The 24084-nt window shown below is 47.7% G+C and overlaps 1 protein-coding gene across 5 annotated transcripts in view; it reads right to left on the reverse strand.

The window, feature by feature from the left end:
• LOC148010708 (dynein regulatory complex subunit 7-like) overlaps window positions 1-24084 on the reverse strand; it is a 358764-nt gene that overhangs the window by 95405 nt on the left and 239275 nt on the right. For 4 of the 5 annotated variants that reach the window (XM_087671012.1, XM_087671015.1, XM_087671016.1 and 1 more), the window contains 6 exons: window positions 8844-8898; window positions 8582-8732; window positions 4517-4588; window positions 4319-4402; window positions 3380-3607; window positions 519-638 (listed from right to left, as the gene is read on the reverse strand). In XM_087671012.1, coding sequence (XP_087527138.1) covers window positions 519-638; window positions 3380-3607; window positions 4319-4402; window positions 4517-4588; window positions 8582-8732; window positions 8844-8898 — 710 coding nt within the window. The remainder of the gene's footprint in view (window positions 1-518; window positions 639-3379; window positions 3608-4318; window positions 4403-4516; window positions 4589-8581; window positions 8733-8843; window positions 8899-24084) is intronic. The other variant, XM_087671014.1, reaches the window with a different exon arrangement.

Below are 24084 nucleotides of genomic sequence, written 5' to 3' on the forward strand. Positions count from 1 at the left end.
ATTCTATTTTAGACTTGACCTTTTTTTCCCCTTTTTATGGGGGGATGGGGTGGAAACAATGATTGCCATATGAAAAAACTATGGCCACAGGGGTCCCAAAAGTATGGGTGTCAGTGGAAGATACAAAGAAAATTCCTGAGTTTTTAGAGATTGAGATTGATAAACACATATTTATATAGCAAGTTATTGTGACAAGGCAGCCCAGTTAGTGCTTGCGGTGCTGTAGCTTTGGACAAGAGGCTGCAGAATGTACTCGCTTTGGTGCGAGTGTGACTCAGCAAGTGGCTACGCAATCACCACCATGAATATGGGAAAAACTGCAATCACCACCATGAATGGATAGAACCATGTAAAAGATTAGGGAGATCTAGACTGACGGGGTATCCAGAAAAAAATTACCATGAATGGATAGAACCATGTAAAAGATTAGGGGGCCCTAGACTGACGGGGTATCCAGAAAAAAATTTGAAGTATAGCTGTTAGTATTGTCTATAATTCTTTTTATTCCAAACTCACACCTGATTGTTAGTTGTGATCTTCAAGGGTGCATATCCCACCACACAGAATGCTTCATATCCTGCTCCTGTGAGGAATGAGACCAAAACCACTGAAAAATCGAAGCAATCTGCCCTCCGCCACTACAGTCAAAGGTATAGACAATGTTAAGCAAGAAACTAATACCCAGTTCACAAAATACAACTTTCTCTTCTGTAAGTGTCTACGTTAAAAAAAAAAGTCAAAGATTCTGTATAGCTCATCAAATTAACTTGATTAACTCAAGACTATCTTGGCTCCCTCATTTTATCTCGTGGTTATATCCATCTAGGGATGCCAAACAACGACATGTGAAGGGGTAACCATCAGCAAGAAGCCATTGAAACAAACAGATGTTTGGCAAAATGAAGGTGGTTCATGTAAGCACATATCTAGGTAATGTATGTAGGTACATATGTAGGCTTATGCATGCATGGATGCATAGTATGGATGGATGGATGATTGCACACATGTACATATCTATGAACAATGATTTGACAAAAGGAAAAAGTATATATAGCATCATTACTCTGTTACTTGTGAACTATGCAAGGATTTCTTTTTTGCAAAATAAGGTGTTGCTAATTGTAGTACTCAGAAGAAAATGAAACAAAGTACAAGTGCTCAACAGTCTAGCTGGAGTTAAATGCCAAACAAATCAATTATGTGCATGGCCTCTCAGGCAGGGATTAACTTTTAGAAATTCACATGCTCTAGACTCTTAAATTCTATGGCAAATCCTAACTGAATCTGCCAAAAAATAGAGGAGATACCTCAAATGTTCTTGAAAATATATATCCTCAAAACATACTATAGATATAAAATATCCTTGGAATTCGTGGTGAATCCTATGTATGATTTCCCGAAAAGTTTCAAAGTACTGTGAAGCTTCTTTGAAGAAATTTATTACTCAACCTACTAAAGTTTTGAATCCTCATTTTGAGATTTTGGAAAAAATAGCCAACTGGAGAAAATTAGCCATTAAAATCATCCCTGCTCTTAGGGAAGTTTTGAGGGAATGGGAGAAAGAATCCATGAGGAGGGGTTATAATACCACCGAGAGTTTCCGTCTCATAATGTGAAAAACAGGCTTCTCCCATCGACCTCTGAGGGACTGGATCATGGGCGGCCTAATCTCCATCAGTGTCTCACATACCAAAAGGCTCTCTCTACTCAATGTCAACTGGCAGCTGGCCTTTCAAATATGCCACTTCTGAGACTTTTGATAAGCTGCCACACCTCCAATCGTGACACTATGGGATCCAATACTTGTCAGATGGGCAATGCCTCTAGCCCACCATTGCATATGAACTAACCTCAATGATGAAGATCAATCATGCATCTTTGCCTCATAGAGTAAGTGGCATCCATCTTTGACTTACTACCAACGAGAAGAAGCTCCCCAAGTAATGCACCTGAGGCTGGGCTCTACTTGACAGAGGATCCTATAGATGCCTCTCCAAACCAAATGCATTGCCTTGGACAACTGGACAAAGGAAGGGGGGGAAGGAGGTGCAGTTGGTGTGGAGAGGGCAAGGGGAAGGTGTTGGCAGCAAGGGTGGCATAGTAGATTCAGCTGAAGGAGGCACTCTGAAGCAGCAAGGTCAGCTCACAACTCACGATCCTATGTCTCTCTATGGTTTGAAGTATAACTGGAAGAGATTATTTATCTTTTAATATGATATCCTGCACCCTGAGACTTGGATAACAGAACGACCTGATTCCTCTAGCATCATACTAATTCTCTTGTTAAATAGCATCATAGATTTTCTAAAATTTGGGCCAAAACTTGCCACTTATGGTGCCGTTCACTTTAGGAGATGTGTGCTTGGTGTTATTCCTTTGGGTTCTATGCTTGCTATCAAAAGGATTTCTAGTTGTCACAAGTGCAGTGCTTCAAACAAGACCTCTCCACACATTTTTGGGGCTGTCCCCATTCACAGGAGATCATTCATCAGGTATCTTCTTCTCTTAGACTCAATTTTCATATTTGGATTTGGGAAGCTCTTTTAAATCTTTGGATCTTTTCTAGTCAGAGTGAAGCCTTATGCCACCTTCCTTTCTTGGGCACACTTTTGGACACTCTAGACAATATAGAAGCCTTGTAACTTGGAAATTTTAAGGCTACTTTTTCTCAAGGCTACTCTTATTTAGAAGGTCTATGCAGCAATACCCTCTTTTTGATGGTCTTGGCATTTGAGGACTGGATGGACCTCAGTATGATATTTTGCATGAGTGATTTTGAGCTTTTTTGGCTGCACTCACTTAGAGCATTCAGCCACTTTGTACATTGGTCAGTCAATACAATAATTTTGCACCATACAATTTCGTACTATGAAAATGTACATATTTTTTGTTACTTGTTCAAGTACATTATCTCACATTTTTGTGTCGACAATGTATTTTCAATCCAAATATCCTACTAATTTTATGCCAAATTATTTTGACAATGTATTTTCAATCCAAATATCCTACTAATTTCATGCAAATTTTGCAAAAGCACTGATGTTTAGAGCTAATCAATGAGCTAAGAAAGGCAAGACCATTTAAAGTTACATACAAGATACATACTACTTACAAGGTGACTTTTAATATAGTACAGAGGACCAAAAAGTAGTGTTCACAGCCGCTTCGCTAAATTCGCTACACTCAATGTCCTCTTATGTGAGTTCATGAAGTGTTATTAAACATTAAAAGCACAATATCAGCAGTAGGGTTTATTCAATGACAACAGGATGCTACCTTTACCATGCTAGAACTCTATTCCAGCAGACAAAAAATACAATTTGAAACACATTTGACTGTTCATAGAGGTCATCTTAACTTTTGCAAAAAGATAGCTTACTTTGAGAATAGAAGAAGGCGACGGCAAATAAAGAGGAAACATCACAGGATTTTCCAGTGGTTCATAAGCAAGAAAGTTTGCCAAATATGAGGCACACAATTCCCATGAAAAAAACTCAATATAGTCGGAGTGGGAAGGACGGATTGTTGTGCAGATGCATTTCTGTACATTGCATTCATTGTATGCCATGAACATAAAAGGTCTCCTATGTGGATAGAGCTGCATGAACTGTAATACCAGGCAAACAACAAACATGAGTCAGCAGACTATAAATCTGATTTATGTAAAAAGATCATCAAGACCAATCTAAACATTTCCCAAGATTGTGGAGGGATAGTATGTGACATTTCCCCTTGAGCAGAGAGCCTTGGTGATAGATTTCCTCTATATTTTTCCTTTAGTATATGTAAAGGGATCTCGTGTGTATTTTTCACTTTGTGGTGATTATCATTGAGGTGCTTTTAATAGATTTTATCTTCTTGGAAAGAAAAACATGGTGGAGGACTTTAGTTGTTCTAGAAAGGTAACATTTTTCAGAAAATGAGAGATGAATTTGTCTTTCTTTACAGCCAGAAGAGTCTGCTTGAAGCAGGCTTGAGGCAAGGTCAACAATAGTGTAAAGTACTTTATCTAAACGGAATCTTGAAATAGCAGACCCAATAAATCATAGAAGCAAAGAATGGTTCTATAAAAGCAGCCCTTATTGAAGAGCAATATTAAGCATGACAAAGCACATAATTTTTATGAATTTATGCATATTAAATAATTAATCAAACTTCAGCAAGAGGTCTTGGAAAGGCCAGATCATCAATCAGACAAACTTCTTGATAGTCTTGTCTCCCGAGAGATTTTAAGAGTTGAAACATACTCAAACGTTACAACTTCTTTCAGTTGTATTAGTCTCAGAACGAGGAAATGGGATTCATAAATCAATCCTACTCTTTTTTGGTAGTTCTTGACATGCTCTAGAAGATGATGCTCCTTTTCTGACATCACTCGGAATGACTTGGGCAGCTGAAGCATCTGTAGGCTGTGTATACTGTGGTTAGATACTCTTACAAGTTATCAAAAACAGAAAGTTATAACAGTGTGGAATCAGCTTGTTATTGTTTGTTCATTTGTCATGACCGATCCGACCTGATTTTGTTTTGTAAATTGAATTCTGGCAGACTTGCTATCCATGGGCCTTTCGGTTTGAATGTCATGTGCCTTCACATTTCAAGGGAAAATAAACTTACGCATAGAAAATGATAAAAACCTCAGCTGACTTTGTCAAGCTTTATATGATCAGTTTTTGTGTCAATAGAAAGAAAGAAGATTGTCAACCTATGCAGTCCTGCAGTTGAGTGCAGTGGACAGTATATAAAAATGTTGACAAGACAGGCCATTTCAAACAACAGGTAAGATATACAATGCAAAATCATGCAGAGAGGATATCTCCCACCCTGAAGGCCCTCAAGTAAATTATATGCAAAATGTTATGCAGAAATATGATGATTGTTTCCCACAGTGTTTAACAAGATATTCATGTTAGCCATTCCCAAAAATTCCTTGGCAAAGTAGGTAAGGCTAGGGGTCCTGACTTGCCTAATGCACAAAGTGGCTGGTGCCTTACGTAGAGGGGCAATTGTGCTTACTCTGTCCCAACTAACTACAGTTTCTTTCCCCAAGAAGAGAGAAATTAACGTCAAGATATGCTGTGTGTAGGTCTTCAATGACACATTAGTTCTACTAGAGAAAATCTAACATGTGCTGAGTGAACAGCCAATCAAGTGGTCTGTAGTGACAAGCCATATGAAACTCTAAACAAAAAGAAGGTTCTGGAATCCGAAGTACAAAGAAATGCATCTCTCCTCCTCATGCTCTCAAAATCACCTTGTGATGTCTCCCATCTCCCATGTAGTGAATGTGGATCTCTGTCCAAAACCTACAGAAAGTCTCTGTAGTAGGCAGAAAAGTACAAACCTTGGCTTACTAGTGCCTTCAGGGCACCCATGACCAGGACGGTTTCTTCTAATGAAATACTTTTTCACCATCTTTCTCTCTGTATCCATCTTTTGAGCATCTGGATTGCCAAAGCTTCTAGGCTACTAGGTCCTTGACTAATTGCTAGATCCTACCAAAATAAAGATTGGTTTGACAACACCTCAACATCTATTGAGAGAAAGATAGAGATCAGTTGAAACCTTAGAGAAAGACAAAGCATTTGGAAGTGGAAATTTTGGAATAAGCCTCAAGACCCACTTGCATTTTCCTTCATATTTTATCACATTTGACTTTTGAAGGGTTTTCATCATTTAGGTTTTCCACTAGTAAAAAGATTACTTAAACAATTGTGCACTTTTTAAGCACGTGTGGGTGTGATGCCTCTTACATCAAATGAAAAGGTATGTAGTTGGCTAACAAGGTGTTAAGTGCAAGCTAACAATAACATAAAGTCACAGCTTTTGTAGGCTCAGCTTATTTTGATTATCACCATACCTGACACCAAGCATGTCCCTGCTGAGGACCTACTGAGCAAGCTGCTGTGCTACCAGGGCGAATGTTGCTGCAGATGGAGGGAGCAACTTGGGGGGGGGGGGGGGGGTTGATTACTTTGGGCTGTCGCTATTTACAGGCGCTGGTGGCGGCGCAGGCGAGGTAGTGGCGTCGAAGAAATGGCAGAGAGGAGGGGACTTCTGTCCCAGGTGGCAGTGGCTCACTGGATGCTGGTGGCAGTCAGCGAGAGGAAGGTTGAGGGGGCAGCTTGGAGATGAGGAGAGGTCGTGTGGCAGGGGGGGTGGTGGTGAGGAGGGGTGGACGTGCGGATTTCTGGCGGGGAAGGGGACGCAGCACGCCACGGGAGGGTAGGCGGGAGAGACGGGGGCAGCGCGGGGGACGTGATGGGATGGGGGGCAGCAGGGTAAGGGAGGCGGGGGCAGCGCGGGGGCCCGACAGAAGGAGGGATTGCCTGGCAGGAGGGGGGGGTGCAGCGTGCCACGGGGGAGCAGGGCGGGAGAAACAGGGGGTAGCGCAGGGGCGAGACGGGAGAATCATGCCCCCACCATTCTGCCCAACGCCCATATCATTTGGCCTTCATCAGCTACCCCCAATTAAAGTCAAAGAAAAAGGAGTCAGCCTCTTCTCTTCAATCATTATTTGAGATTAGAGTCAGGCCATACTATGGGTCAGAGGATATACTTATGGCAGAAACATGATCCAGGTGACAAACGTGGACTTTGGAGCGACAAACTGCGCCGATTGTTGGTAAGCTTGCTCCCTGCTTCTCCACTGATCCTGCCACTTGCCACCTCGACTGCTAACTGCTGCCAATCTGCCTATTCAGCCGCCCCTTCAGCTGCCTGTCAACAGCCTGCCATTCTGCCTGCCATTCTGCCTGCCCTTGTGCCCCCCACCATTCTGCCCAACACCTGTATCATTTGGCCTTCATCAGCTACCCCCAATTAAAGTCAAAGAAAAAGGAGGCAGCCTCTTCTATTCAATCATTATTTGAGATTAGAGTCAGGCCATACTATGGGTCAGAGGATATACTTATCATGGGGGATATTTTCTTTACACCTTGCTGTGTCAATGGGAAATTGGTTTGCATTCTAGAAGCTATTACAAGAGACTCATAAATAGAGACTACACGGTCTCAAGGGAGCTAGAGCTATGATTGAGGTTTTGATGGAGGGAGTTCCACTAGACTGGCGGACAGACACCTCCACTTCTCAAACTTAGATTGGTCTCTTCTCTAGAGGAGACACTCTTCTAACAGACATTGCAACGAGCACAAATAAGAATGTCTGCAACGAGCACAAATAAGACATTTATTTTTATGGTTGAGAAGGATGGCCGCCTCCAGTGTGAGGACTTTGACCAGACGACACTCATTGGATGCTCCAGACAGAGGATTACAGTAGTGGCACAATGTGAGAGGAAGTGGTACATCGACCCAAGCCTAGCCACTTGTTTGACAGATGGATGGAGATTTTGGGCTTATCAAAGGAGGCTTCGGGGATTGTAGTGGAATCCAAGAGGGTGGGTATGGAGGGATCCATTGCTTGATAGGCCATCTGATGTGGCCTTCTTTGGATACACTACTAGGTTGGAGAGGAGGATTCAGATAAGCAAGATCAGGGACAGCTAGCAGCCACCTCCCATTGGCACAGACAGGGCTACTAGCTCATAGGAGCTTAGTAGTTGGAACTTGGCTTGGATGTGATAGGGACCCAGTGGCATGCACAAGGTGTGATGAGCCAGAGGAGACACAGAGACATTGCCTCTAGGACTGCCCTAGAGCCCAGGGGATATGGAGAAGAGCCCTCAAGTTGATATTCCACGGCATAGTAGAGACCATGGTGGTGACTTGGGGGCTGTAGCCTGGGTCACAGACAGAGGCCAAGCATGTGTCTATGAGGACATTCAGGGGAGCTTTTATTTTCTCATCACTGGACAGCATGTGATCAGGGTCACCACTCAGATTACTCACAGGTGTTGTGGACCCAGGGATACTACCAAAAATGGGAGTTGATTTTCCATTATTATAGCTTGGTACATTTAGACCATGAGATGCAGTCATGTTATAGATTCTCAGGATGTATCCACTGAGGAGACTCTTTTGAGGATTTGAACAGAGATCATCCACACACTCCATGGAAGATCGGAGAGGGTCAGGGCAGCTCTAAGAGGATGAGGAAAAGAAGAAAGGCTTTTTTTACGGACCTTGGAATCAGGGCCCTTTTTTCATACTTCCGCTTAGATGGTTTGGCATTATAGCCCAATGGATTGGTTATTTACACAAGCATTGTATTTGTGATGTATTTACCTACTATTTATAGAGTTCCTCATACTTTGTATTTGGCCTGCAGCTTCTCTCCTAGGGATAATTAATAGAATTTTCTTTTCTCGAAAGAAAAACAAACATTGTTCACATAATAACAGATTTGAACTATCTTCAATTTATGTTACTGATGTATTTGGAGGAGGATCCCAATGCTCTTATTTATGAAGAGTACATAGCTCTTATTTATGAAAGAGTTGAGAAGTCACCCATTAGGTACAAGATTTCCATGACGAGTGACAATTTATAAGAACTACACAATAGAGAAAAATGCTGCAAAAAATACATTATCCTTTGAAAAGTTTTCCTACAGGTTGACAAAAGTGCTAGTGGAAAATTTTCATAAAGCAATCTTAAGGCTGCCCTGGAAAGTTAGACACCTTCTGCCGCAACATATCACAACTAGCTTCTAAATAGTAGTCCCAAGAAAATCCTTCAATATTTGAACTATCTTCATTGTATGTTGGAGATGCCTCCACAGTCTCTTTTCCTTCTTGAAGAACGACAATCTTCTCATCACAGTGGCAATATCTGGATGACCATAAAATGAGTAAATACAATGTTTTCAGATTTTCAGAAGCATCAGCTTGATGAGATTTAAAAACAAGTATTGCGGATGTATTTCAAAGTGTGGAAGCTTACACATTGGTGATGCATGGGGCAATTTCACTTTCCAATTCAATCCATACATTATTCCCTTCAGCAGTGTAAGAAATCGTATTAGAAAACATATAACATGGATTCGGTAAACATGGTATCAAGAATGTTAGTTTCTACTTGATATCATCACAATCAGAAATAGATCCTTGAAATCAAATAAAATTGGAACAGAATTGGCCTACATTGCTAAATTTTTTTAATCATTTTAAAAGAGAATGACAAATAAGCTAGACAAGAAAGTCCAATAGGACTATCACTTTCACTCAATGACTAAATATAAAAATTAGCTTGTTTCACTGAGTCCATAAGTGAGCCATTTACGTTTGCTGGTAACATTCATTCAATTTCTTTACCTTCTTTATCATAGAAGAGAACAATCTATTAATAAACTCCTTTAAAAAAAAAACTCTCCTGAGATAACAAGTAAAAAGAAAAAGCCTGTATAAGACAATAATGACGCATAAAAGGTGAAGTGTTATACAAAGGCAGTATAAACAGCTAATCTGTTGTGCTATACTGCAAAACCAAATGTGCCTCTAAATGGAAGAATGTGCCAGAATCTCAAGTGCAAAGGAAGGCATTCTCCTCATGCACACTGAGCTGTCCCTTGTAGCTACTTCCATTGGCCAGGGAATGTGTGAATGATCTCAATCCAAAACCTATAGTGAGTCTTTATAGCAGAAATGTTCTTCAAATCTTTGGCATGGATACATTTGACACTGCAAAATGAACCATGCAATGATACTAGCAATGAGCTCCCATTTGTGACAGTGCCACTCAATCCATATTGATTGCAGGAAGTCTCGCATGGAAGTCATATCCACATGCTGGGCCTCTGCCCATGACACATGCTATTGTCCCCCAAGTCAATGTTGTAGTCTCAGTTATACCATGGAAGACCATCTTGAGGGGGAAAATTTTTACGCAAGCCTCTTTATATGTTGATTTTAGGCAAGCTTTCACTCCATCATATGGACTAATGAGATCATGATTTCTTGGAGACAATGAACACACAAAATTCGAACATGGGAGCCAAGTAATTGGTGGTGAAAGTCTAGGCCACAAAAAAAAAGGCTTGTACATTTAGGCCTACTATGGATGCAATCTGGGTCAATGAAGTATGGTCAATACATTTTTGCTGGAAAGCATGGGTTCATGCAGGAGCATATCTTCATTTTGATGAAGGCCCAAAAAACATGCGAATACAAAATAGAGATGCTTACATGGTAAGTAAGGCTTCCTAGCATTCTCTTTTCTGAAAATCATACAAGAATGCTGCACTTTAATAAGCACCTCAAACATCCCACTACTATCCATAGCCACATAGAACACCATGTGCTTTAGGTGTTTAATTAAAACTTCATTCACAAGGGTTGCTTTGTGCACCTGCAAACCTTTTGCTCCCTCACTTGAAACCCTGTGCTTCCACTTTGTAGACCTTATAGACAGGCCGTCAATCTGAGTATTGCAGATTTGGACATGGTGACACATGCAGTAGCTACACGGATCACTCTTTTTGTGATGTTTCCAATATCAATCGAGCATTCATCAAGTTGCATATCTCATCATGGGTGATGCTTGTGCATGTTTCTACCCTCCATATCAAAGGGGTTCTTAGGGTCATACTGTATTCTTGTCCATGTAACGAGTGTAGGTAACATCATTTGACCAAAACCACATCATCCATGCCTTTGGGCCACCTTTCCTTGGGTGTTGTCTTTCAGAGAAGAAACTTGGAGCAAGCACACCTTGTGCACAATTTTTTATGGTCTTACCACATTTGGTTTGGCTTCCAATCAATCCAATAAACATGAATTTGCACCCCATTGGAATCCTATGTATTAGCAACAATGCTCGATTGATGCTATGCTCCACAATTATCGATTGCTTTGTTGATGGCATTGATGTGTCCTGTCCAATAGGTAATGTTCAGTATGCACTGCTTCCTTCCTTACTACTCACACTTTTGCAATCACTTTTTTTTTTTTTTTTTGCAAATAAAAAGTGGCTAATTATATTACTTCAGAAAAACCCTGTATTCAAGGAAGTGCTCCTGCTCAACAGACTAGCTGGAGCTGATGCAGAGTCACAAATATATCAGATGTACAAGCCTCTCAGGGCGGTCTAGGGGGGATGGGGGCAAGAAGCCATGGAGGGGGGTTGTAACGCCATTTGGGGCTGCCTGCTTGCATCTTAAAAAACAGGTCCTGGCCACCCCAAGTGCGCATGAAATGACAATGGAGCTCTTGATGAGCCCTGGACTCGCCCTACACCTGATCCCATCAGCCGTGAAGGGAGTGGATGATGGAGGTCCAGAGCTTTGCTAAGGTCGCTTGCACTGAAAGTCTCTCTCCACCAAAAACCTCTTGACACTGCGCCTTCCAGATATGCCATCCAATATGACTCCCTATGATCTCCCATACTTCAGAGCGGTTTGCTGTGGGCTCCAATACCTGGCAGATGGGTGGATCCCCCAAACCGACCACTACGCACAACCCTGCCTCGATAATGAATATCGTGTCCTGGATCCGGCCTTATACAAAAGGTGATGGCCCTGGCTGACAGCTTGCCAGTAGAAAGCTCAAGAGATACATCCAAGGTTGGGAGCCATGCGGTAAAGGATGCAGCATGCTCCTCTCCACACTAGCTGGGCCACCTCGCACGACCAAAGGCGGTATTTTGGGGTTTCCAGAGGCTGCTGTGTGTAGTGCTTACAACCTCCCTCCTTTTGCACTTGGGCAAGCCAACTTCCCAGCGCCAAGCCTCCATGTGCCACCAGCCATAAAAAATGAGATACCCTCCTTGGTCTCCAGCTGTCCCATAGGCGGCGCTAGAAGGTCTGTCGGAAAGGCTTCCTGATGCTGTGCTCTACCCAGTGCCTGCTACGTGATGGCGCCCGATCCATATCCTCCTGCATCAATACGTGTCTGCCAATCTTGGCAGTGTACTCTAGGAGCCTCCGTGGCTTCTTGGTGACCGCAGTGGTGGCTGGCCATAGCCACGGCCCATAGCCACTCCCCTGGATCCCACTCTAGCTCATCAAGTGGCATGCCCTCTCAGATCCAAAGGCACCACTCCTTGAACTCCTCCTAGTGGACAAAAGGGTCCAGCCGCCATGTCTTCCCCTGAAGGCCAATCACTCGGATCCTCCTCCATGAAAGAACAACAATCCCCTCATCCTGCTGCCCTTTGTCATCAAGAGCCAGACACCCCCCCTCTTGCACGATGAAGAAGGTCCTAGGTGGAGCGCCACCCACTCTACTTGCTACCTGGAGGGGGATGCCCGCTGGTGAAAACCTAGTGGCCCATATCTCCATGGGCTCTCTCGGCTCTTGTATCAGGGGAGCAAGCTACTCCCGAGGTATTGCTAGATCTATCTCCTTTCTCCTCAACTCCACTCCTCTTTGGCAGGTTGATACTCGCTGTAGCATCTCCTTGTCCACCATCCTGTACACCTCCCGCCATGTCTTGATGGTATGAGCCGGGCCGTTCTCCCAACCAGCCCATTGGATGTGGGGGCACTCGCCAATCTGTGCCCCATCCTGATCTTTGACCGGGGGGTTCCAGATCACCATCTGACGGTCTATCTCCTCCTGGCAGCTTGGGGGTTCTAGATTAGGGCCTTACGAAGGCCCTGCCACACGCGGAGCAAGCTGCATAGGAAAGGTGATCGAGGGGGGGTTGATCTGAGCTGACGTGAAGATCCATCTCATAGACAGCCTCCACTCACCACCAAGCCTCAGTGTATAGTCCTGAAGACCCTCTTGCAATAGGACCTCCCAGGTCTATCCTCCTGGTGTGAGACTGTGGACAACTAGCTTGCCCAAGAAGGCCGTACTCTGATACTCTGGGTCTATGATCTTGAGCCCTCCCTCTAATCGATGCTGTATGATGGTCACCCAAGCTACCTTGGCCCTGGAATCCTTGGAGCCATTTGACTCGGACCAAAGGAAGTTCCGCACTACGCGGCGAAGCTGCACTGCACAAGATGAGGAGAAGCACCAACATGAGGCCATGTACTAGGCCATCGCTAGGACCTGGTTAACCACCAGGGCTCGGCCTGCTAGTGAGAGGTGAGCCGTGCTCTAGTAGGTCAGCTTCTTTCGAATAGAATTGAGGACTGGAAGAAACTGCTGGACAGGGTTGATGTTGAGTCTCACCTGGAACCCTAAGTAACGGACGATCTGCCCTCTACTCACCCATCTAAATCCCAGGTGGATGCTCCACTCCGTGCTAAAGTCCGGGTTTGTGAGGAAACCAACTGACTTTTGCCAGTTGATTTTTGCTCCCGCTGCAAAACAGAACACCTCAAGAGCTAGCCTCACTCTCTCCAGTATCAACTCATCGTCCTGTATGTAGAGTGCTGTATCATCTGCATACTTTGAGTCTAACAACTCAGTCTCCTTCCTCGCGGGAAGTCGGAGGCCGCGTAATCCACTCAGTCGTGACCTGAGGAAGTGAGACATCGCCTTTGCAAAGAGTAGGAACAGGTACGGGACCAGGAGGCAGCCCTACCGGACCGATCTCTCTAGCTAAAACTCCTCCCCTCACCTACTACCTATGAGAATCCTATTGGTGGCCGATCTGTAAAGTGCAGAGACCCCGCAAATCCAAGCCTGGGGGAAACCCAACCTCACCATGGTGCCATCTAGGAAATCCCAGTCCACCTTGTCATAAGCTTTCTCGAAATCTAAGAGTAGTACGGCCAATCTCTGCCCACTGTGCTGAGCCCACTCTGTCACCTCAAAGAAGGTGAATACATTGTCTAGGATGCTCCTATCCTAGACAAAGCCTGTCTGTGTGTCATGGATAATGTCTGGAAGCACGGGGCGTAGTCGCCTACCAATCATCTTTGCCAGTGCCTTATAGGCCACTGAGAATTAGGTGATCGGTCTCCACTGGGAAAGCTTCAACTGGTCTTCCTCTTTGGGGAGAAGACTGATAAGGCCTGCCGAGAGACTCCTTGGCATTTGTCTTGAAGTGAAAATATCTTGGAATGCCATTAATAGGGGGTCCTTCACCACCTCCCATTAGGTAGTGAAGAAAGCCTTAGAGAGGCTATCCTCTCCTGGGCATTTCTGCCCGTCTTGTGTATGGAAAGCCTCCTCTAGTTTCTTCTTTGTGAAGGGGGCTAGAAGGGAGCATCCCATCTCTGTGACGAGGGATGGGATGTGGTCCCAGACCTGCTGTCTACATTGCTGTCCTCTAGCTGAGGCTGTCTCCTGCTAGAACAGGCGTCTGTAGTAGTAGGTGGAAATCTCCATCACCTCGTCCAGGATAGAATGAGTCCTCCCATACTGATCTCAAAGGTTGCGTATATTCTCTCCTGAGGTGCAAGGTTGGTGCACTTGCAAAAACTCCCTGCACATCCTGTCCCCCTCCCCGCGCCCAGAAAGCTGCTGAGGTGTAGAAATAGAACTCCGAGCGCCTGTGCTCTAGGCCAGCAATAGCAATGGCTGCTCGCGCGCACACCTTCTGTGCGTGGAGGGTGGGATCCCGTGCTGCCTCTTGTAATAATCTCTGCATGGCTACAAGATCGGGAGTGCTCTCTCCTCCCAGCTCTACTGCCTGGCCTGTATGGTTGCCTCTTGGCAGATATTGGTCGACTCGGCTAGGACCTCTACAACCTCCTCTACGATCCGGTCCTTCCTGCCCCACTCCCTGGTCCAAAATTGCTCAATCTATCTCGTCACCTCCTCCCTCCTAAAGATCGAGTCCGGGATCTGACATGATCGTGTGTCTACGGTAGATGCTAGGGGATCAAGTGTCAAGAGAACCTGGGCAATGATCGGACAGCATGGTGCATGCCAACTGCCCAATTTGTCCTCTGCGAGAGCATCCCCACTCTCCCACATAAAACCTGTCCAACCGCTCCAACAAGACTCCTAGCCGCATGTATCCCCAAGAGAAATCCAATGATCTCTCCTCCTATGGAAGGCAGGATCTCTCCTGGCATCGTGTGCTCCTACTGCAAGTAGGAAGACCTCCCATGCCTCTTGCTCCTCCCCAGTTATGCCCTGGTAGTTTCTACCTCTGCCCGGCTGGTCCTCTAAAGCCTCTAGGTTGTTGAAGTCTCCTCCAACGATCCAGGAGTCCACCTTTGGGAGTCCATCCGCAATCTCCACCCAGAACCTGCTGCGTGTCCTAACCTTAGTAGGGGCATAGACATTGAGGACTCCAAGGCATGAGTCCCCAATATCCAATCTGATCCATAGAACCCTCCCTGCCACTATCGTCCCGTGATCTCGTACGCAGGCAGTGAGACTCGGGCTAATAGAGGTGCATATGCCTCTGCTCCTGCTGTGGGCACCGATGACATGCTCGCAATAAGTGTGCGAGCTGTCCGGGAGTACCTTCCCTACCCTCTGGACTTGGGTGGGTGGAGCTTGTGGTCCTGCAGAAGTAAGATGTTGATCTGTTCGGCAAGGGCAGGCTGCAGCTCCCACCGAACAAACAACTTCCTGGAACCACGTGCCCCGCTATAGTGGAGGCTATTCACATTCCAGGATGCAAGGTGTAAACTCATGGAGAGACCTGTGACTGACCGAACAAGCATTTGTTCGGTGTGGAAGTTGTTGACGAAGAAGAGTAATTATGAGGCATGCAGATATGCTTTGCTGCCGACTTGGATGGTGAACTGCATTTCCCCATGGTAGCCCTCGGTCGGACCATGGGGGTGATGGATGCGCTTGGTGGTACCACTAGGGGATCAATCAACTAGGTTGAGAGGCAAGACTCAGTACACTGGTAGAAATGGGCCGCTTGTGCCAGGGGCCATTCTATCATATCTACTGGTGCTCTCCATTGCGGGGGGGCTCGAAAGATAATGCTCAGATGAGGGACCTCGGTCCCTGCCCACTAGTTGATGTCCATCATGCAACCCGGCCATTGCTAGAGAAAAGTGTCAATCCACCTTCTTCCATCCACTAGGAAATGTGGTCTGCCACCTGGCTCTTCACCTCCTCCTCTACTTGAGTCATCGTCCAGCCTTTTGTGTGTGAGGTTTGATAGAAGAAGGCGTAGTTTGGTCCATCGGGTGTTGCTAATAGATGGACCTTGCCGCTCCTAGATTTGCGTACCACGAAGATTCCCACCTCTAGGGGTAGTGGGAAAACTTTGCGCTCCACAACTCTTAAATAAGACCACGGCCCACTGCGAAAAAACTCATGTGGTAGCAATTGCACCTATCTCGAGTAAGTGTGGGGGGCAGCATGGATAGATGAACTGGTGGCTGTGTGAGGGAGGGAGGGGGGGACTAGACAACCGATGGGTGGAGGATGTCGGCGTCTGGGGCTCCTCACCTCCTGTTGGGGGGGGGGGATGGGTGGGGGAGGGTTCACCTGTACTGGGTGGGGATCGGGGGGGGGGGGGGGGGGCAGGGCGGAGAGGGTGATGGGGGGGGGAGGATCAAGAGATCGTAGGGTGGTCAGAGGCACCCGGCAGGTGTGGGGTGGGGCCAGTGTCTTCGGGAGAGAGGGGTTGTTGACTGGGGTTAGGGGAGGGACCGTTGGGGGGGGGGGGGGCTGTGGGCCCTCTAGTGAGGCGGCCTATGATGCCTCTGTGGGGGGTGGATGTGTAGATCTATGGACTTGTGGGCAGGGCGCGGAGGGGGCAGTCGCGTGGTGCTTTGCAAGGGGGGGGATGCTCGCTCTACAGCTCCTTGCGGTGGCTGTGTTTGAGGAGCTCCCTACGGTCCCCCTTGCCGTCTCCCTCTCTGTCATCTCTGTACTTGTGTGAAACCGTCTGCATCCACCTGTGGGGCTGTCGGTGGAGCCACCCTAGCACCGAAGCGCGTGCACTCTGCTGCCTGGTGCCCAAAGTCATGGCAGCACAGACACTACCCTAGCTGCCCACTCACAATGATCTGCTGCCTAAAGGAGTGTCTGCCTGCCTCAATCTCTAGGAACTGTGGGATATTCTTGACCTCTTTCACTGCCACCTGTACCTTTGGGACTCCTGCAACTATCATTGCGTCTGCGAAAGATGTGGGAAGGACAGTGCCGAAGAGTCGTCCAAATTTTTCCACCAACTGGTGATACTCTATTGCCATGCTGGGAAAGAGAAGGGTGACCAGGTGTTGAAGAAACCTATTGTGGAGTGCAAATGCCTCCACTTTGAAGCCAATGTACTAAGGGACCATGTATATGACCCCCTTCATGGATGCATAGGGTGAACTGGCTAGTAACTCACCGCCTGTGTCTGCTGAGCTAAGCCGCACCACAAAGATCCGTTGGCCCATTAGAACCGCCTCCATGATCTACGCTGTGCTGATTCGCAACGTGGAGTGAAGCCAGTCCCGAAGCTGGGCCTTGCTGGTTGGGGAATGTCCTACTACCTGACCATAGATCGCTGTTTCCTTTAGCTCCACCTCTGTAGCCCGGACGGCTAAGAGCTACTCCTTAGAGAGGACGACGTGCAAGGTGTTTGACTGGGGGGCACTCGCTAAATGTGCCGGCGTTTGACCAGAGGTTTTCATTGCACGTCCCTTCTAAGAAACTACCAATCACATTGCGGTGCTACTTGGGGAGGGGGGAAGTTGCTGTAGATGGAGGGAGCAATTGGAGGGTCGGGGGGGACCGGCCGATGGTGGGGGGGGGAGTTGCTATTTTTGACAATGGGGGAGGTGTTGGACGCCACGGATGGTCGGCTTACAACAAGCACTACGTAGGGAGTGGTAGGTCTGTCGGACGGAGCCGAGACCGTGGGGCGGAGGCAACGTGCCGCGGGGGGTGGGTATGGCCGGGGGGGGGGGGGCAGCGCCGCGGGAGAGGAAGATGGCGACGGGCCGGGGAGGGGGCATGATGCCGGCAGGCAGGTAAGGCAGGGCGGCACGAGGGAGAGGCGGGGGGTTGGCGTGCTGGAACAGTCGTGGGCAGGGGGGAGCTTGCTACAAAGCAACGACTTTGGGAGGGGGCATGATGGTGACGACTAGTGGAAACCAAGGCAGGCGCGAGGGAAAGGTAGGGGGGTTGGCGCGATGGAGCAGTCGGGGCGGGGACCAGCAATGCGACGTGACTAGCGTGGAGCTAAAGGCACCTACAGATCTCCTTTGTTGGATACACTTTTGCAATCACTTACCCAACATATGGTCATTTCTCCCGCACTATCAAATGAAATCTCATGAGGATGTCCTCTTTGTTTCTTGTCCCTGGTCTCCATGAGAAAACCTGGTTTGTGAGAGCAATTTCCTATAGTATCCGTAAATATCTAATTGTGTTAGCAAAGTCTCCTTGTTACATTATAAGTTGGTTTCGTGAGCATGGGAGTTCCCACTACTACATGTGCAATATGTGCAAACTATGGTGGGATCAGGGTGTTCCTCACTGCAAGCTACTATAAAAGTGCTTCCATGCTTGAGCCATCACCAAGATGTGTATGGATGATATATGTGTGCTATCTTGCATTCTGAAGCAAGGCATTGCCCATCTCAGACAGACATGCATGATGCATCACAGAGTGAGAACTTGTTCTTGAAGCCCTCCAACCCAGCCATCAAACTCAACAACCTCACACATAGCAATCCATGGAATCACATGTATTTCAATTCCTTACAACATACATTGGGTTGCCCCAATGAGCAATGTGATTTTTCCACCAATTAAGCCAAATATCCATGGATGCGATGCCACTTTCATGTGCGTTACCTTTGCATCACCACTTTCATATAAGGTCCTTTGTGTTTCAGTGTTGGCTTTTGTTTGTGCTGATTTGCATTATTCACACATTGGAAGGTTCTCCTTTTGCTTCTCTTTTTAAACAAACTTCCTTGTATGTTGGTGCAGGCTTTGCTTCTAGTGGAACAAGCAAGACCTCTCCCTCCCCTCAATGATGTTATAGGAGCCCTATTGAACACATTTCTCACATCGAATTAGTTAGCCCCAGTCTCAGCAGCCATGAACCCATAAAAAACAGTAAATGGATATCCACATTGCTGAATCATAAAGTTCAATCACTCACAAAAGAACACCTTGTTGGCAATGTCCTTCCGTCATCTCGCACGTAGCAATAGTCATGAGTTCTTGCACATTGCAGTAAAATTCAACCAAGAATTAGGCTTTCAAAGCCACATCATGATGCACCAAATTGACGTTCTTATCTTCGCATCCAAACATGATAGACCATGCTAACCCAACCACTGGCTCAATGGATGTGATCAAATTACACCCATGCATTGCACAACTCTCCATTGCTAGTCCTCCTTGTGTAATTTAGAAGGTCCACACCAAAAGCTTGGCCCTTATTAGACATTTTGAATAAAAAGCACTTCTTCCTGGGTAGTAGACCCTGGCCAGGGCAAATGATTTCCATGGAAAGATGAGCACATAGATCTCTTCTTTAGAGGTAACAATACATCATATCTATCACTTACAGGAATAGTTGTCTTCCTTTGTTGTTGAATGATGCATCAAAGTCTATAGTACATAGTACATGCACAAATGTCTATGCAGAGAACTCTAACTACCTAGCAAAAAGACTTCTCTAGCTTTGGTTCTTGATAAGTGGAACTACCTAATCGAACAAATTCAGTCGCCTGTCATTGCTGACCTGCCACTGCACCCCCGCTACCCCCTCGTCTCTCCCGACAGCGCCCCCCGCGATGCACTGTACCTCACCCCCCTGCCAGATTGTTGCGCTATCGAGCTGGCTCTCCCACAGCGCTGCCCCACGCCCATCAACGCCCCCCCAACTCCTGTGCTGTCCCCCGTCCCATTCAACCGGCAGCTCCAGGCCCCTCACCCGCATGACTTCAATCTGAAAACATTTCTAGTGGCGCCCAATGGCTCCATCATCATCAGAAAGCAGAATAGAACCCCGCCCCCCCACCCCCAAACCCCCCTCCAGCAGTTCAGCAGTGTGATCGGCACGTTTCTCAGTAGGGATGCACAATGGAAACCTCTGGTCTGATGCCAGTGCATTCTGCGAGTGCCCCCAGTCAAACACCTTGCACGTCGTCCTCTCCGAGGAATAGCTCTTAGTAGTCTGTGCTGGAGCTAAAAGAAACAGCGATCTTCGGTCAGGTCGTAGGACACTCCCCATCCAGGGCTTAGCTTCGGGATTGGCTTCACTCCACATTGCGCAGATCGTGGAGACGGTCCTCATGGGGCAAGGGATCTTCATGGTATGACTCACCTTGACAGATGCAACCCGTGAGCAAGTGGCCAGTTCACCCTATGCTTCCACGAAGGGGGCCATCTACATAGTTCCTTGGTAGAGTGGCTTCACAGTGGAGGCATTCGTGCTCCACAACAGGTTCCTCAGACATCAGGTCACCCTACTCTTCCCTGGATTGGCTAGGGTATTGCCAGCTAGTGGAGGACTTCGAACGGCTCTTCGGCACTCTTCTTCCTGCCTCCTTCGCAAATGCAGTGACAGCATCAGGAGTCCCAAAGGTACGGGTGGCAGTGAAAGAGACAAAGAATATACCACAGTTTTTGGAGATTGAGGCATATGGACACTCCTTCAGGCAGCAGGTTATTGTGACTGAGCAGACAGGGCAATGCCTGCATTGCCATGAGTTTGGGTATCAGGAAATAGACTGTACGCGATTCGGAGCCAAGATGGCTTCGTTGACAAGCCCAGAGGTGGATGTGGATGGCTTCACACGGGTCCAGAGACAACAGAGGGGGAGGCGGCAGGGGGGGCTGCAACCACCCCCTTAGACACAGCCATGGAAACAGGGAAGTAGGAGGGCAAGTGTTCGCCCCTCCCCGACAGAACACCACGTGGCCCCCCCCTCCTTGCCCCACTCGATAGGACCACAAGTCTACGCATCCACCCCCCACGGATGCGTCATAGGCCACCTCCCCTGAGAGGCCACATCCCCCCCTCCCCCCCCTCTTCATCCACCGGGTGCCCCTGACCACCCCAACACACCTCATTTCCCCCCTCCCCACCACCACTCTTGCCAACCATCCCCCCTGATCCCCACACAGTACAGATGACCTCCCCCCCATCCCCCACACGAGGGGAGGAGCCCCATACGCCGACATCCTCCACTCACCAACAGTCGAGTTCCCTTTCTCCCTCTACAAAGCCACCAGCTCATTTGTCCATGCCGCCCCTCACACTTTCTCGAGACAAGCGCAATTGCTACCACAAGAGTTTTTTCACAGTGAGCCGTGGTCTTACTTGAGAGTTGCAGAGTGCAGGGAGTTCCCACTACCCCTGGAGGTGGGAATCTTTGTGGTGCGCAAGTCAAGGAGCGGCAATGTCCGTTTACTAGCACCATCGAATGCACCAAACTAGGCCTTCTTCTTTCAGACCTCTCACACAGGAGACTGGACGACGACATAGATAGAGGAGGTGGTGAAGAGCCAGGTGGTAGACCACATCTCCCAGTGGATGGGAGAAGGTGGATTGGTACTTTTCTCCTAGCAGTGACACGTTGCATGATGGACATTAATTGGTCGGCCGAGGCCGCAAGGTCCCATATCTTAGCATTATCTTTCGAGCCCCTCCGCAGTGGAGAGCTCCGATGGATGTGATTGAGTGGCCCCTAGCTCAGGCGGCCGACTTCTACCAGTGTATAGAGTCTCGCCTCTCAGCCTTTGACTGATAGATGCCTTGGTGATACCACCACGCGCATCCATCACCCCCATGGTCTGCCACCATGGGGGAATGGAGTTCACCGTCCAGGCTGATAGTGAAGCGTATCTGCGTGCCTCATAGCTCTTCTTCTTTGTCAGCAGCTTCCACACCGAATAGATGTTTGTTCGGTCAGTCACAAGTTTCCCCATGAGTTTACATCTTGAATCCTGGAATGTGAATAGCCTTCACTATAGTGGAGCACGTGGTTCCAGGAAGTTGGTTGTTTGAGAGAAGCTCTAGCTTGCTCTTGCTAGACGGATCAACATCTTACTTCTTCAGGAGCACAAGCTCAGTCCCACCCAGGCCGACAGGTAGGGAAGGTACTCCTGGGTAGTTCACACACTTACTGGGAGCACGCCATTGGTGCCGATGGCACGAGTGGAGGTGTATGCACCTCGATTGGCCCGAGCCTCACCGCCTGTGTATGAGACCACAAGACGATCGTGGTAGGGAGGGTTCTATGGATCAAATTAGATATTGGGGACTTGTGCCTTGGAGTCCTCAATGTCTATGCCCCTACTAAGGTTAGGGCACACAGCAGGTTTTGGGTGGAGATCGTGGATGGACTCCCAGAGGTGGACTCCTGGATTGTTGGAGGAGACATCAACAACCTAGAGGCTTTAGAGGACCAGCAAGGCAGAGGCAGAAACTACGAGGGCATAACTGGGGAGGAGCCGTAGGCATGGGAGGTCTTCCTTCTGGTAGTAGGAGCATGCGATTCTTGGAGAGACCTAGCTTTCCACAGGAGGGAGAGGTTGCTGGACTTTTCTTGGGAATACAGGCGGTTAGGTGGAGTCTTGCTAGAGCGGCTGGACAGGTTCTATGTGGGAGAGTGGGGATGCTCTCATAGAGGCTAGGTAGAGTAGTTAGCAGGCACCAATTTGTCTGATGACTATCCGGTTCTCCTGACACTTGATCCCCCATGATCTGTCCTAGACACACGATCGTGTCGGATCCCTAACTCGATCTATAGGAGGGAGGAGGTGAAGAGACAGATTGAGCAAATTTGGACTAGGGAGTGGGGCAAGAGAGATCGGATTGCAGAGAAGATTGCAGAGGTCCTAGCCGAGTCGAGTAGTATCTGTGAGGAGACAGCCCTATAGGCCAAGTAGCAGAGTTGGGAGGAGGAGAGAGCACTCTGGCGGGACCTAGTAGCCATGCAGAGATTACTACAGGAGGCACCAGGGGATCCCATCCTCCATGCACAAGAGGTGCGCGCGTGAGCAACCATCACCGGCCTAGAGGACAGGCGCTCGGAGTTCTCATTCCGCACCTCAGCAGCGTTGTGGGCGCAGAAGGGAGACACAATGTGCAGGGAGTTTTTCCAGGTGCACCAGTCCCGCACCTTAGGAGAGCAGATACCTAGTCTTCGGGATTAGTATGGGAGAACTCATTCTAGCCTAGACGAGGTGATGGAGATTGCCACCGACTATTACAAATGCCTTTTTCAGTAGGAGACAGCCTCAGCTAGAGGTCAGCGATGCAGACACCCGGTCTGGGATCACATCCCGTCCCTTGTCACAAAGGAGATGGGACGCTCCCTCCTAGCCCCCTTCACAGAGAAGGAACTAGAGGAAGGCTTCCATATACAGGATGGGCAAAAATGCCCGAGAGAGGATGGCCTCTCTAAGGCCTTCTTCACTACCTACTGGGAAGTGGTGAAGGACCCCTTATTGCTGGCTTTCTAGGAGACTTTCACTTCGGGATGGATGCCAAGGAGTCTTTCGGTAGGACTTATCAATCTCCTTCCCGAAGGGGAAGACCTGTTGGAGCTATCCCAGTGGAGACCGATCACCTTGTTGTCAGTGGCCTATAAGGCACTGGCAAAAATGATTGGTAGGTGACTTTGCCCTGTACTGCAAAACATCATTCATGACACACAGACAGGCTTTATCCAGGATAGGAGCATCTTGGACAATGTCTTTACCTTCTTTGAGGTGATGGAGTGAGCCCAACACAGTGGCCACGGATTGGCTGTACTACTCCTGCATTTTGAGAAAGCCTATGTCAAGGTGGACTGGAACTTCTTAGAGGGCACTATGGTGAGGATGGGCTTCCACTAGGCATGGATCCGTGGGGTCTCTGCATTGTACAGTTCGGCCACCAGCAAGGTTCTCATAGGTGGTAGGCGAGGGGAGGAGTTTCGGCTGTAGAGATCGGTCTGGCAGGGCTGCCCCTTGGCCCCGTACCTGTTCTTACTATTTGCAGGGGCGATGTTTCACTTCCTCAGGTCACGTGTAAGCGGGCAACGTTGCCTCCAACTTTCAGTGTGAGAGGAGACGAAGCTATTAGACTCAGAGTATGCAGATGATACACACTTTACGTTGAGGACGATGAGTTGATGCTGGAGAGAGTGAGACTAGTCCTCAAGGTGTTCTATACTGCAGCAGGAGCGAAAATCAGCTGGTGAAAGTCGGTTGGTTTCCTTACAGACCCGGACTCTAGCACGGAGTGGGGTGTCCACTTGGGATTTAGATGAGTGAGCAGAGGGCAGACCGTCCGTTACCTAGGGTTCGAGGTGGGACTTGACATCATTCCCGCCTAGCAATTTCTTCTAGTCCTTAATTCTACTCAGAGGAAGCTGACCTACTAAAGCACCGCTCGCCTTTTCCTAGCAGGCCGAGCCCTGGTGGTT

Source organism: Lygodium microphyllum, chromosome 29, assembly GCF_053477565.2.
Source record: "Lygodium microphyllum isolate KBCC chromosome 29, Lygodium_microphyllum_v1.1.10, whole genome shotgun sequence".
NCBI lineage: Eukaryota > Viridiplantae > Streptophyta > Polypodiopsida > Schizaeales > Lygodiaceae > Lygodium > Lygodium microphyllum.